The following is a 14,757-nucleotide window of genomic DNA, read 5'->3' as shown; positions in this document are numbered from 1 at the left end:
GTGTCTCCTGCACTTAGTACGGTTGGTTCCTGGTGCAGAACACAAAAACTACAGTCGTGATTTGTGCTGAGTGGTGCTGAACACATCCTTTGAGATTTTCGCCGAATCTTTTTTAAAACATCTTTACTGGAGTATAATTGCTTTACAATGGTGTGTTCGTTTCTGCTTTATAACAAAATGAATCAGCGATACATATACATATATCCCCATATCTCCTCCCTCTTGCGTCTCCCTCCCACCCTCCCTATCCCACCCCTCTAGGTTGGTCACAAAGCACCGAGCTGATCTCCCTGTGCTACGTGGCTGCTTCCCACTAGCTATCTATTTTACGTTTGGTAGTGTATAAATGTCAGTGCCACTCTCTCACTTCGTCCCAGCTTTACCCTTTCCCCTCCCCATGTCCTCACATCCATTCTCTACGTTCACCAAATCTTTTGATTCTTCCCCTACACTTACCTTCTTGGAGAGCTAATGAAGTATGTTACCTTTTGTGGGAAACGAAAGTTTTCTAGGGCTGTGACAACAAATTCCCAGCAATTGGGCTGAAAACAACAAATATATTCTCTCAGTTTAGGAGGACAGGAGTCTGAAATCAAGGCATCTGCAGTGTTGGTTCCTTATAGAGGCTCTGAGAGAGAAACCATCCCATGCCTCTCTCCTAACCTCTGGTGGTGCCGGCAGTCCTTGGCTTTCCTTGGCTTGTAGATGTATCATTCCAACCTGTCTCCATCTTCACCTCACCTTCTTCTCTATGTCCTCTCCTCTTCTTCCCCCGTTGCGTGGCCTGTGGGATCTTAGTTCCCCGACCAGGGATCGAACCGGGGCCCTTGGCAGTAACAGTGCAGAGTCCTAACCACCGGACCACCAGAGAATTCCCCTCTCCTCTTCTTATAGGGACATCAGTCATTGGATGTACCCGACCCCCCAATCTAGGATGATTTCATCTTGAGATCCTTAAATAATTACATTTCCAAAATTTCTGTTTTCAAAAAGTTACATTCTGAGGTTCTGGGCAGATGTGAATTTTGGGGGCGGGGGGACACTGTTCAAACCTCTGCAGGAGCTGTGTGCACTTTGCTCTGCCACAGAAACGGGGAATGTGCTATGTTTTTAGCCCTCACACCAGAAGAGCATGTCCTAATGGGGTAGTCCTCAAAAGAGTGGGCCTCTTAAGGCTGGTTTTTCAAGGGTTTACTTAACAAACTTGGATCAACTACTTGCAGAGGTATGTGAATAGGAGCTGATTGCTTAACAGAATCCTTGATTTATTTTTCTTTGGAATTTTTCATCAATCTTGGGTCTTCTGTGTCATGGCTGCTGTTTTTTCTGGCCAAATTCTTCATCTCTCAGGCAAGCGCTCCTGGAGGACTCTGTCCCTGAGTTTGTTCTAGTAAACTGAGTATGCTAAAAGCTAGAGATGAAGACCACCTGCTCTCCAGGGGCCTGTCACCACCACCAGTAGTGGGGATATCCCCATGTCAGGGAGGACAGGATGGTATGTGACAGGGAGCCTGAACCATGAGACATGAGACCTGGATGCTAATCCCAGTTCAGACACTATGAGACCTTGGATAGATCTTTTCTCATCATTAAAATGAGACACCCATGGGCTTCCCTGGTGGCGCAGTGGTTGAGAGTCCGCCTGCCGATGCAGGGGACGTGGGTTCGTGCCCCGGTCCGGGAAGATCCCACGTGCCGTGGAGCGGCTGGGCCCGTGAGCCATGGCCACTGAGCCCGCGCATCCCGAACTTGTGCTCCACAACGGGAGAGGCCACAACAGTGAGAGGCCCGCGTACCGCCAAAAAAAAAAAAAAAAAAAAAAAAAACCCAGGATTGAAGTGTAATCTAAGTAGCATTGGCATGCTCTCACATTCATCCTCTTTCAGTACCTATTTGTCTCCCACACGGAAGTGAATGAACCTAGAATGTGTTCATTTCCTCCTGAAGGCCAAGGTATTTTTTTTTCTCCATTCCTTTTATCAAGTATGAACAAGTGGTTGACTTCTTGATACTTTCTGGTGGTAGGCACCAGCGTAAGCAAAGAGTGAGCACTTAGAGCCCTGGAAGCTGCAGAACGCAGCAGAGCACAAAGGGGACTGATTGCTCCCGAGAAGGCCAGCCTCACCTCACCTTTCCCCCCCCCACCCCCCGCCGCCCGGGGAAGTGACATCTAAGTGGAATCCCTTGAAGAATGCTTAAGAGTTAAGCCAGGTGAAAGGAAAGAACACTCCCAGCAGAGGGGAAAAGAGTGTACTAGACCTAGAAGTGGGAAGGGAACCATGTATGGTCAAGCCAGGACAATGGCTGATGGATCCTAGACCGGGAGGGAAGACCAGGTGAGAGCCGGGCTGGAGAGGTGGGTGGTGATGGCGAGATCATGCGGGGTCTTCTAGGCTATGGTCACATCCTGTGCAGAGAGCAAAGAGAAATCGTAGGTTATTTAAGCAGGAGAGTGACGTTACTAAGCTGTGTAGTTTTAAAGCTGACCCAGGTGCAGTGTGGCGTTGTTTCTAAGAGTCATTCATCTTTATCTGTTTCAATGTGACCTTAGACTGGAAGCTTCGCCTGTCTGCATCCTTGTTTCCTCATCCAGATGAAAAGGCAGACTAGGTGATCTTCATGAGCTCTTTTGGTTTAAACATTCATCAGACTTGGCAGTGCTTTCTTTTCAAAGGGATTGGAGGTTGGAATTGGGGACGTTTCTAGACTTTGTTGGTTAGAATTCAGTTTGAACTCTCCCGGTTGCATACTCTTATGCTAAGAAGAAGGCCTATTCAGATGTATATTGTGAGCCCTCAACAACGTTATCCTCAGAGGTGCAAAAGGAGGAAAGGATGTAGCCAGATCTGGTGCCAAGGGAAAGGATTGACCCAGCCTCTCAGGAGGGTCAGATTAGGCCCAGACAAAAAGCCCTGGGCTTCTGATCTCTTTCTGCTCACTGGGGCCTGGCTCACTCTGGGTGGTCAAGAGCCTCTTTTGTTAGGGGACCTTAACCCCCTCCCCGACTCCAGTTCATCCCAATGGGCCTAGGGCGGCAAACTTTCTCTTCTTTTTTCAGCCTTCCCGTCCTATTAAGTCAGAGCAGGCTGCGCAGTGACTCCAGAAGGTGAAGCCCACCTGAGCGGTGCTGGCGCCTCTCCTTCCACCCGGGAGTCGTACAAAGGGCTTGTGCTGTGGAAAACCTGTCTCTAGCTGCTGTAATCTTCTCAGGACCACATTAGCAACAAAAAAGAGCACACAGACGCACAAAGCTTATGCAGCTCACTGCCCTCTTCCATCAAAGGAGAGTGCATGCCATTTCGGGGAGTCTGCAGCCTCATGGTGAAATGCAGGCGTCCATGAGGGCTGCTCTCCCACCGGTGTGATCCTGACCGGGGCCGGCTGCCTCTGCTGTGCCTGTGTGGTTCTGTCACTCGTGGGTGGCCCTGAGCCAAGCAAGGGATGTCAGGCTGGGTCTGCTTTGACCCTCCAGTTTCACTCCCAGAACAAGTCCAGGATTATCGCTGTCATTTGCATTTTCTCTCCTGGAGTGTTTCATTCATTTATTCAACAGATACTGTGTAACAGGTACTATCCTGGGCACTTTGAAAGCAAAATGCCTAACACTTTACTCAAGCAGCTGATAATAGAATAAGACAGACAAGTAGGAAGATAGCAGTGGTTCTCATACTTAGGCGTGCATCGGAGTCACCTGGAGGGCAGAATTTCTGGTTTAGTAGGTCTGGGGTGAGCCGAGAATTTGCATCCCCCGCCCCGTGCCCCATGCCCCCTGCCCCCTGCTGCTGTTTCTGCTGGTCCGGGGAGCCACCTGCCGGAGCTGCAGTGCTGATGGGAAGCTGTGGCTTGGGGATCATGGGGGAGGGAGTGAATAGCTCCACCTGGCTTGTTTACCTTTCTTCCTGTTATTTTTACCCGCTGTACTGCTTGGGTCAGATTATCAACACCTCAGTTTGCGAGGCCATTAAAGCTCTCTCTCTCAGGCTCCCCCTGGGCCCTCCAGGGGCTCAGGGTACCTTGGCCACTGAAGTTCGTCAAGAGAGCCTAGTTCGTTCCCTCTCCCAGGTGTTTCCTTGTTCCTTCTTTCTTCCCCACCCCGCTCTGGTTACTCATTGCCCACCTGCCCGTCCTCCCTCAGCTGGGCTTCCAGGAGCTCCAGGAATGAATTCAGACTTCGGAGATTTTGAAGAGGAGCTTCCTTTAAAAAGCGGTCCCTGGGTGAGAGCAGCTGCAGGAGCGGTTTTCAAGCTGTTCTCTCCAGAACCCTGGTGTACTTTCTGGGGACTCAACAGGGGTGGAGGTCCTCCAGCCGTCCCCACGACCACCAGCAAGTCAACCCAAACCGCTGCACTTTTAGTAAACAAGAGTTTCTGGGAAACACGTTTGAAGAAAGGTTCCATCGCTTTTATTTTTCACTTTGAAGATTCTTGCTCCAAAACACTTGCTCTTGTTTGAGCCTCTGCCTTTGCTCCATTTTTTTTTTTTTTTTTTGGTGGATATGACAAATACTGCAAGGATTGAGAAATTTTAGATCTAGTTCTTATGGATATTCCCTCAGTTCCTTTAACAAAGAAAACAGTGGTGTATCTTTAAACAACTTGTAGAATTTTCTGTCGGGGACTATTCAGTACAAGCATCACTGCAGGCTAAATGCCAGGGTCAGAGCTGGCCCAGGGGTGCAGACTTGAGTGAGACCTGGCTCCTGCCCGCAGAATGTGTCATCGGTAACCCCCTCCCTGCCGTCCTCTCCCCGTTCTCAGCGACACAGAGCATCACCGCTGACATATTTTGAGTGCCTCCTCCTCCGGACCGTAACTCCAGATCCATCCTGAGAGGAGATGGAAGAAGGGATTTATCCTTGTGCATCTCCCCTAGTCTCTTTTAGGCCTCTGCTTCACTACCTGACTATATACTATTTATTACTCTGCAACTTTGGGTTTAGAGGATTTGGAAGCAGGCTTCCCCCCGCCCCACCCCGTTCAGCTGGGCTAGGTTTTATGCAAATATCAATCAGTGAGTTGTCTCCAAGCATCTGTATAGGCCCAGTGTGAAGTCATGCTTTAGGATAAAATGTGGAAATGTATGGAAATCGTAAATTCCATCAGGCTGAGATTGAAACCCAGACTGTCTCTTTAGGATCAGATATCTTAAAAGACACACATTTGAAAAAAGACACACATTTGAAAACCTTTCTAAAGGAAGCCCCAGGGTGCCCTGCAGCCAGCCTCACCTTTAGCCCGTCAGGCTGCAGGCCAGGCACAGCCCCTCTGATGCTGGTTGATAGACTTCTGCCGTCACAGTGGGGCTGGACAAGCGTGGGCTGAGAAATTAGTGTGTGCTGGGTCTTGAGACTCTTGCCTTAAAAAAAAAAAGACTCAGTGTCTTAAAATAGTATGGTAGCTGAAATAACAGTAACAGCAACAGTAATAGCTCGCCATTCCTGAGAATGGTTGTTTGTTTAAAATAAAATCTGAGGCATTGGTTCTGGGGGTATTTGGTTTCCACGAGCTGGGCTCTCACAGGAGTTGTTGCTCTAATGGACATCGTGTGGTCTCATCACGACAGGAAACACGGGGGTCTGTGAAGCGTTCTCTTAACCCCTCTGTAAGGAACTTCCTTACAGAAACTGCAGACACCTACACACCCTAGAACTGGAAGTAGGTGGTATAGACCTGATCACTTTAAAGAGGGCTATGGTGCTTGTATTCTCTCCAGATAATTACTATTAGTCTGCTCTTTTGGCCTAGGCTTCCCAGCCTAGATAGACAGGCCATCTGTGTTCCCATCACCAAGTCTTGAGGAGGTCGTTTCAACTGCCTTGTTGAGAGAGGGAGTCGGGGCGGCCACATATATAACCCCACCTTGTGGGCATCCCCGGCTGCCCCCTGACGCGTCCTGATTGGTCAGCTCTGGACCGTCTCTGAGCCTGTTGGAAGCTCTTGAACGCAGGAGCCGTGCGCACGCCCTGTCCGCTGGCGCAGACGCGCACACGGCCTCAGCTGCCTTCCGCTGGTTCTGTAGAGCAGTCCCCACGTCACACTCAGCAAAGCGGTTTTCTGTGTCTAACCCCCTTCCCACGCTGAAAACCCTGCCTGGGGTCAGAATTGGGGGAGATGGGGGAGACCTACAATGCAGGCCTGCGCTGGCTTTAGATGGGTGGGAGGGAGTGAAGGGACTCTCTTGACCTTGGGTCGCGTGGACTGTACCCTTGTGGGACGTCCTGAATGGCGCAGGCACTGATGGCTTCACCGGGTCACCTTTTCCTGACTTCCTCGGTGGCCCTGGGGGGCATCCCGGGCCTACTTGATGTCAGACTTTGACAGGTGATAAAAGCACGTACTGAGAGGGCTGCTTCACGGGTTCCAGATTCAGAACTATTGACTGAGGTTATTTTTGCCTTTGCTGAGACGCTCCCTTGTGTGTTTGCTGTTACTTTAATGGGTTGCTTCCTGATCCATGCTGAGGCCCGGCACTTGCCCTTCAACCCGGCAAACTGCAGCGTGACCTGAGTGGAATCGGAGGTCCACGAGGTCCCTTTAGACCAGTCAGTTGGCAACATGACTCATCTTTTTTCCCCTAGAAAATAAAATCTGTGTAAACAGCAATTGTGAACGTCCTTATTTGGATTTTTGTGGGGCTTAACTTTAATCGGCATACCCCAGGCTTTGCACTTCCGTTCTCTGAACTTTTGACACCTTACGTGCCCTGTAGGCACAGTGTCTGGCCTTGCGCTTCTAAACAGAAAACGTTTGGTGATCCTGATACCTGTCAGTAGTAATTGTGCTGATTCACAGGAAAGTCCTCCCATCCTTCTGGTCTGTCGCCGTTCTCCCAAAGGCTCTGCAGTGAGTCTTCGTGGGAGATCGCCTCCTAGTTCTTTCTTCCTCTTTTCCTCGGAGGACCCCGTTTGCTGTTTGGTGCAGGAAGTCCCCACTGTTCGTGGGTTCCCCCGAGCTACGGTTGGAAAGACATCAGAGTGTCCAGGGTGGAGCCCGGGCCTGAGATCTCAGCAGGCCAGACAGGAAGCAGATTTCTTGCTTTTTTTTTTGTCCATTTTGTATTTACCATTCTCTTGATCAGTGTTTGGGGGGACCGAAGCCAACAGGTTATTGAAAGAACGAGAGCGACTTGACTTCTGACATTGATGGGGCTCGGGGCTACACTGGGTGTTTTGTTTCTGGTTTGGAGCCAGCTGTTTGGTAACCACTAACTCTTCCCTTATTCTTTTCTTGCAGATGAGCTCACAGTGCCTGCACTTTACCCCAGTAGCCCTGAAGTGTGGGCCCCGTACCCTCTGTACCCAGCGGAGCTAGCGCCTGCTCTACCTCCTGCTTTCACCTACCCCGCCTCACTGCATGCCCAGGTAATTCATACCCATCGGCCACGACTTCACTCCACCAGCAGCCCTTTCAAACCTGGTTCCCCAGGGCACACCATACAACTAACCCCTATCCAGCTAACAGATCCGCCTTCGAGAGATTACTGATCCCCTCTGAGTCAAGCTGACACTCCTCCAGGACTTCCGAGGACCGTCTGACAGCAATGATATCACCCACTGCCTGATGTTTGCCCCAAACAACACCTCTCTCTTCCTTAATGATCTCACCCTCATATCACACACGAGAGACTGGGCCCAGGTCACCCCCCCGGCCAGCTAGAGGGTGTCATGGGAGCAGAGATGTGTGTGCCTTGCCGTGGGGAAGGGCTGCAGAGGAAGGCGTGCGCTTGTTCCAAGAGCTACCTATCTGCGTGTGCTCCTGTGTGCCGAGGTCTCTTCTCTTGTGTTCTGGGAGCTCTAGGGACGAAGGAGCGAGCTGGGAGCTTCCAGGAGGAAGGTTATGTGCTATGATACATATGTTAAAGAAGAGATTAAGGGTTCCTTTTTTCCATTTTTAAGAGACCCTGTAGAAAAGGAGGTACAGTATAGTGTCTTAAATGTAATTATAGGTCAAGGTAGAGGTGTCTCTTCTGACCAGCTTGCTCTCTTAGTTAAAATAGCCTGGGCTTTATAAACAAACTCCGCTGTTTCTTCACAAAGATTACTGTCCACCTACCAATCCTTTCTCTTCCCTTGGAAACGATGTTCCTCTTAGCTTTGCTTTTAGTACCAGTAGTAGTAATCAAGGTTGGGATTCAGCGTGATGATCGATAATGACAAATAAGATAGAAAGAATACAGCTCTCATTTGTCTTACTGCATGTGTAACTCCTCTAAAAGCAGGAAAGCCTGTTTTTAAAAAGTTACCAGCCTGAACAGGTGGGGTTTTTGTTTGTTTTGCTTAGTGTTTGTGTACCAGGCTGGATGAAATAATTAAAAGTCTTACGTTGTACACAACTTACTGTGTTGTGCAAGACACCTATAAGCGGCCCCAGCAAGGGTCTCCCAGGCAGGCCATGGGGTCGGGAGTGTTCTTAGCTGGACCTCCTTCCATCCTCTCTCAGCTGAGTTGTTGACGCTTCGTATGTGCACGGACAGCCCAGCTTCCCAGGGACCGTGCAGGCAAACTACAAAGAGAAGGCCTCGGTGCCTGGGCCTCGGAAGTGCTCACCCTTTGTGTTGGAAGAAGGGGGTAGAAAGTAGTACAAGTAGTGAGGAGAAAGGTGGTGGTGGGGAGAGTATTTGGCACCGAAAACAAAGTAACGGGGGTTCTTCCGAAACTGGTGACCCAGTTTCTGGATTCACTGTGCTTTCTGCTTTTCCTTCCCTGTTGCATTTTCCACCTTTGTCCGTGTCAGTGCTTGGTCACCCTTTGCAACGGCAGGTAGTGGGGGAGGGCAGAGGGAAAGGAAACGGGCTGATACCTTCTGCCGAGTTATCAGAACGCTCGTAGTGACCTTAGATTATTTTGTAGATGCCGTGGAGCAACTCAGAAAGTCCCCTGTGTTTGTGGCCCACCCCTGCCATCTGGGGATATGTGACCCACCTCTTCCTGTGCTGCCTAGATACAGACCAATTGACAACGGAGGCAAATGTTAATAATACCATGAAATGGTGCCAAGTTTGCCTAGTCTTCTAAATACCCATGGCTTTGGTTAATCAGTACCAAAGCCTTTCACCACTGTCCTGGAAAAGCAGGAGTTGACAGTGGCCAGAAAGGACTGCGAATGGCGGCTTTTGGCCGTGATGTCTGGGTAATTTGCCCTTGCTTCATTCATATAACGGATGAAATCAAAAGTCATTCTGGGGAATACGGTGGGAGAAGGAGGGTAAAAAGTCTTAAGAGATCAGAAAGCCCAGGCCATTGTGAGAAAGGATGAGGAGAGACAGTGCCAAGATTACATGGACTCAACCGTTACGCTTATTTAACTGGGATGTATCGCCCATGGTGGCACCTTCCCCGTGAGCTCTTCCTTGACCTTGAGGCTCTCCCAGCCGGGAATCCACCTGGTCCTGCCACATCAGTCCTACAGTTGGTGGGACTCTCTTCTGATACCAGTGAGATCCTTGTGCTCAGCCCCACTTCTTATTTGGGGTCATTCCCAGTGCAAGCTTGGGTTCTGTATCCTAAAGACTGATGAACAAATATGGTCATTTAAATGTCTTTGTCCAGTGTGAGAATCGTAGAATGAACTGGGAGAGGCTTGACAGATCAGCTGGTCTGACCCATTTTACAGATGAGGAAACAGACTGGAGAAGAGGAGAGAGTTGTCCAGAGTCGCAAGTGGCTCTGCCATGACCAGAGCCAGCTCACCTGACTCCCAGCTCTTTCCACACCTCAGTGCTGGCTCACCAAAGACTAATTCTTTGATGGAATTTTGGAAAGGCCTTGCTCCAGTGACTCCTTGGATCTTTCTCCTGTAACTAGATGGGAAGCCTGTAAGAAGAGACTTGGAGACAGAGACGAGGGAATCAGAACTTAACCTTCACCCAGAGGGCCTGAGAGAATTTTTATTAACTGGAGGTAGAGCAGAGGGGAGACCAAAATGGAGCGTCCTCTTAGTGGCTAATTCCATTTTTGTTTTGGAAATCGTATTATGTCTTTGGAGATCAGCTTTTAAATAATTTTGCTTTTCTTAGTGATGTTGTGCTCTGTTTTGAGACGTGGATTTTTTTTTTCTTCTAGTGTTTCTCTCCTGAGGCAAAGCCCAACACACCTGTCTTTTGTCCACTTCTCCAGCAAATTAGATTTGTCTCTGGGAATGTGTTTGTAACATATCAACCTACTGCAGACCAGCAGAGGGAGCTCCCATGTTGAATTTGCTTGTTAGCTCTTTCTTCCCCCTTTTGCAAAAACTATTTCTTGGTAACATTTGAGATTTCAATAAAAATTTTAATTAGAGAAAAAACGATCTCAAGTAGACTGCAGCGTTTTGTTTTCATGCTGATGCGATTTTGGAGCTAAGATGTTATCTCAGATTTTGGGAGACCTGGGCCCGTGACACTCGGTATACCTTATATGCGAGAAGGACTCAGCATCCCAGGGAGACTTGGTCCAGAGCCGAGGCCTCACTGCTGCTCATATCTTCTTGGGCTCCTGAACCCTCAAGAGCTGCCTATTGGAAGATTCTCATTCTAGCATCCATGTGTCACATCTGCCAGGAGATCTCGCTTCAACGAGGGTAGAAGTGTTTTCAGTCTGTGTGATCCAGAAGGAGGACCCAAGAGAGACAGAAATTGTCGTCGAAAAGGAGTTGCGTCATATTTCTACGTCTGCCCAGCTTCCACCTGTGGTCGTGTGCCTCCGTCTCTAAACTGAAGATGCTTATGTGACATCAATTTTAAAGAATTATTGGATAACGTAATCGGACTGTAAGCTTCAGTACTGCCTTCTTACTTTTAGGGATGAAAGAACATCTGTTTCTAAGAGCATCCGATTTCTAAGAAGATGGTTCACATTGTAAGCAATGATCATCCAGCTTACTTTCACCGTCATGGTATTTGAAGTTTATTAAATATATTATGTGAGTCACTGTGAACAGCAGAGGAAGGTTTCATTCATGACTTTTAGGAAAGTTATGCTCCGACGAGAAGGTCCAGACAGTTCCTCTCACCTCCTAGTCACACAATCTCAGCTTTTTAAGTCTGGGTTCATTTTTGCTGTCAGTCTTGTTGCTGCTGGGATTGAGAGAAAGCCAGTAAAATGCACTGCCCTCACGACACTCTAGAAACAATACTCTTTCCCTTGACCAGCATCGTACTGTCGGGCCTGAAACTTCTGCAGGTAAGTGGGACTGAGAGAGCAAGTCCTGACTGCCCGTCTCTTCCTCAGAGGCCTCAGTGGCCCCGAGGAACAGCAGGCCTTCTCCCAGGGCTCCTGTGTAGCTTGTAACTGGAACGCATCACCTGCACATAAACAGAAGGTTTTAAAATCATACCACGGACTTCCCGGGGCAAGACGTGCCCCTAGGGAGGTCCCTTGTGACACACTGGAAAAAATTTAAAGGCTAAACCTAAAACAAATACCAGAATGAACCATGGGGGAGAAGACACAGGCAGATAGGGAAGCGAGATCGTGGAGGAGAGAGAAGCCTAGGATGGTGTATGGGCGGCCTGACTGCGGGACCCCCGGCCAGGTGTTCACTATGCAGCGTTTAAGAACTGCGTGTGTGAACTTCTCTTTAAAGCGCATCTCGTTAGGCATCTCCTCTGTCCCTGCGTCCCATAGCGAATACTGAGAGGAAGAAGGAGGTCCTGGCCGGCGTCAGTCTGATTTAAGTACGGAGCCAGTGAGAGGTAGCGGGTCGAGGGCGCAGGGAACAGGGCAGGCGTGAGTGCGGACTCGGTGGAGCACAGCCCCAGCGGCAGGGCGGCCGTGCTTCCCACCCAGGCGTGTGTGGGAAGGACTTTGATTTCTCAGCTTCTCCCTCCTGTTCAGAAGGCAGTAGCCAATGCTGCAGAGGCGGGCCCGTGAACAGAGCCCACGGGAGGCAGCTTGAGCCCCTCACCAGACGGCCAGCCTGTCGGAGGGCAGGGCGGGGGCAGGAGTTGCGCGCCCTGCTTGTGCGCCTCCCGCGCGGCATCCACGCTCAACCCGGACGTCCTCATTCTGGAGGCCCGGCCTTCCCAAACGGGTATTGTGTATTGTCTTGCCTGCAGCCCGGGGCTTGCGGCCGGCACAGAGACCACGGCTTCGAAGGACCGCAGCGCTGACTTTGAGGCCGTTCAGCTCAAGGCTTTGAATTGTTTTCAGCCATAAATGAAACTGTTAATCCTCTGACATTTACTTTTCTCTCTAAACCTGCAGCTCCGTGAAGGTCAGAGGGTGGGGAGAAACCGCTGCTTGGTGTTCCGTCTCCTGCATACATCAGCCTTGTCTAGTTCCCTGTTTTGTTTGGCTTTCTGGTCACCTAGGAGCATCTGGCCTAACTCCCATAAGAGCCTGAAGGCAGGCGGGGCAGGCATGGTGCTCCCAGCGCCAGCCTCCAGGGAGCACAGGGCCCCCCTTTCTTCTCCCAGCCCCTCCCCCCCCCCAGGGGGGCCTCCTCCTCTGCCTGCCCCTCGAGGCCTGGCCTCTGCTGGGGCTACCTGGTCAGACACAGGCGCTGCCATTTACACGACCTCCCCTGAACAAGCTCCTCAACCTGAAGTGGGGCTAATCGTCCCTCGTGTTAAAGCACTTAACAGGGTGCCTGGCGCACAGTAAGGGCTTAGAAAGCGTTAGCCTTTTAAGGAGCATTGGAATCTTCGAGGAGAAGAAAGCCCAGGACTGGCTACCCACGAAGCTCTGCTAGTTCAAACACTAAGGACATCGAGCATGTCTTGACACTCATGGGGCCGCAGGGTCCTCAGGGCTGCAGCCAAATGAAAGACCAGAGGCTGGAAAGAGTGAATGAGGAATAGGGGAGCAAGATGAGGCCTCGAATGACAGCCACCGACGTCACCGAGCGACGGCACCTGCCCTGCGTCCAGCGGTGTGGTCTCTGCAGCTTGTGCCAGCACTGGGAGAACTTGTCCCCCGGAGGAAGTCCCTACAGCCAGGCCCGGACACGCCTGTCTGAAGAAAACCTGTCCCTGACAGGAAATGGATCAAGAGCGGGAAACAGCTGGATTCCCAGAGAGACCAAGTGGTTCGTGTGTGTTGCTTCACTCAGAGCTGTTGTCCCTGAACTCTCCAGCTGCTGGTCACCCGGTCTGTTCATCCCTGGGCTTTCTAGCTCATTCTTCCTACAGTCCTTCCACTAGGGTTCTGCCCAGCCTCATTTCCAGGCGATGGTGTTACACTTTGTGCCTCGGGGGGAGATTATTCTCGTCATAGTCCTGTGGCTGAACCAACCCCCAGGGGGGCCAACTCCTGGCCCAGCAAATTCTCTGTCCCTTTTTACCCTCTCTGTCCCATCCGTCCCTTCCCTCCCCTCCTCTTGCTGTCTGGTATTTGAAGAACTAAGGATCCTCTTAATAAAGCAGCGACACAAACCTTGACCCCGTCCTCCCTGGCCTCTCAGAAGCAGTGCAGAGCCATTCTCCCAGAGTTGTTGGGTCTAGTTGTTCCTTTGGCCAGAGCTGCTGCTACGCCACTGAGGCCCAGCCTTCCCCATACTGGGCGGCTTTCCTGACTGGGGGGCGGCAGCAGGATTGCCTTCGTTTGGTGCGCTGTGTTTTCCAGGTTTCTTAAGCGTGTTCCGTTTGCTCCTGTAAAGCTACGCTCCCTAGATGCTGTGTGTGTTCTCCCCGACCTCGCGAGCAGGGAGGGCCCGTCCCCGAGTCTCAGTGAGTCTCCCCTGTAAGTGCTGTCTGTGAGCCCGCCTCCCCTTTGGGATTCTTGACTACTGAGCCGCCCGCCCATACAGCGGGATGTGCCGAGGGCCTGGCATGTAATCAGTAGGGCCCTCCGTGTTTAAAATCCAGCAGGTCGAATTTTAATGACAATTTCCGTCCGTTCTGCTAACTTGGGGATTTTAGGCAAGCTTGTTTGTTTGTTTGTTTGTAAACTCCCTGAGCCTCAGTTTCCTCATCTATAAGTAGGAAGAACGAACGCTTGTTCTCTGGGGTTATTTTGAGGGAAAGAGTAAAGCGCTTGGCATAGAGTAGTAATTACCGGTAAAATAGCTCTTTCATTTCTTTTTCTTTTCTTTCTTGTTTTTTGGGGGTGGGGGGGGTCAGAACTTCAGGCGTGACCCAGAGGCTCCAGAGCACCTTTGTAGCTTAAGAAGCAGTTAGGCTGCAGGGACTCAGGACTGGTACCCCGCCAGCAGAAACCTAAGGGTCCAGGCTTCACTCTTTGGTAAAGAAGAAGAGAAGCAGCTGGGGCCGGGCCAGGAGGGCAGCCTGTCGCTGTGGTGTGAGCTGAGGGGAGGCTCAGGTGGGGTCAGCTGGCCGTCCACCCAGGGTGTTTGGTCTCCTTTGGTGGGAATAGTCACCCAGATACCATCCGAAAGCACGTGAATTCTAACTGCTTCGGAAACAAAACCAAGGCTACAGAGAAACTTCGGAAATGTAAAATGTAGCCTCCGTAAAAAGAAAGTGAACTCCGTGAAGAAAACTAATTGTGACAGGAGTAAAAAGGAAAGTCGGCTCCAAATGGGATCATGTTTTATTCAAGAAGTGGGCAAGGCCAGAACTTGGATGGCAAAGTGGGACAACCCAACTCCAAGACTCATCCACTCTGCCACGAAGTGCTTCTCGCTTCACCGAGCTCGGCTCCCGGAGATCTCTGATGGCCCTTGATAGCAAACAGAGTTAAAAATTAACAGTCTGACAAAATTAAAAATGGATGACAAGCAACCGCTGTGGACTTAATCTGACACAGGATGTTACATGCTTGGGTGCCCTCGACCCGAGTGGCGTCTTGAGTGAATTTCTGGGATGTCTGAGCACATTTCA

At 50.5% G+C, this 14,757-nt stretch overlaps 1 protein-coding gene across 3 annotated transcripts in view; it reads left to right on the top strand.

Moving 5' to 3' along the window:
- Positions 1 to 14,757, top strand: part of RBPMS (RNA binding protein, mRNA processing factor) — a 187,251-nt gene that overhangs the window by 154,826 nt on the left and 17,668 nt on the right. The window contains exons 6-7 of one of the 3 annotated variants that reach the window (XM_065899841.1): positions 7,233 to 7,360; positions 10,061 to 10,192. In XM_065899841.1, coding sequence (XP_065755913.1) covers positions 7,233 to 7,360; positions 10,061 to 10,192 — 260 coding nt within the window. Of the gene's footprint in view, positions 1 to 7,232; positions 7,484 to 10,060; positions 10,193 to 14,757 lie in introns of those variants that run through there. The other 2 variants (XM_065899843.1, XM_065899842.1) reach the window with 2 other exon arrangements.

Source organism: Phocoena phocoena, chromosome 21 (assembly GCF_963924675.1).
Source record: "Phocoena phocoena chromosome 21, mPhoPho1.1, whole genome shotgun sequence".
In the NCBI taxonomy this organism is placed as follows: domain Eukaryota; kingdom Metazoa; phylum Chordata; class Mammalia; order Artiodactyla; family Phocoenidae; genus Phocoena; species Phocoena phocoena.
Note: the sequence above shows the minus strand (reverse complement) of the source record. Positions and strands in the feature narration are given on the sequence as shown.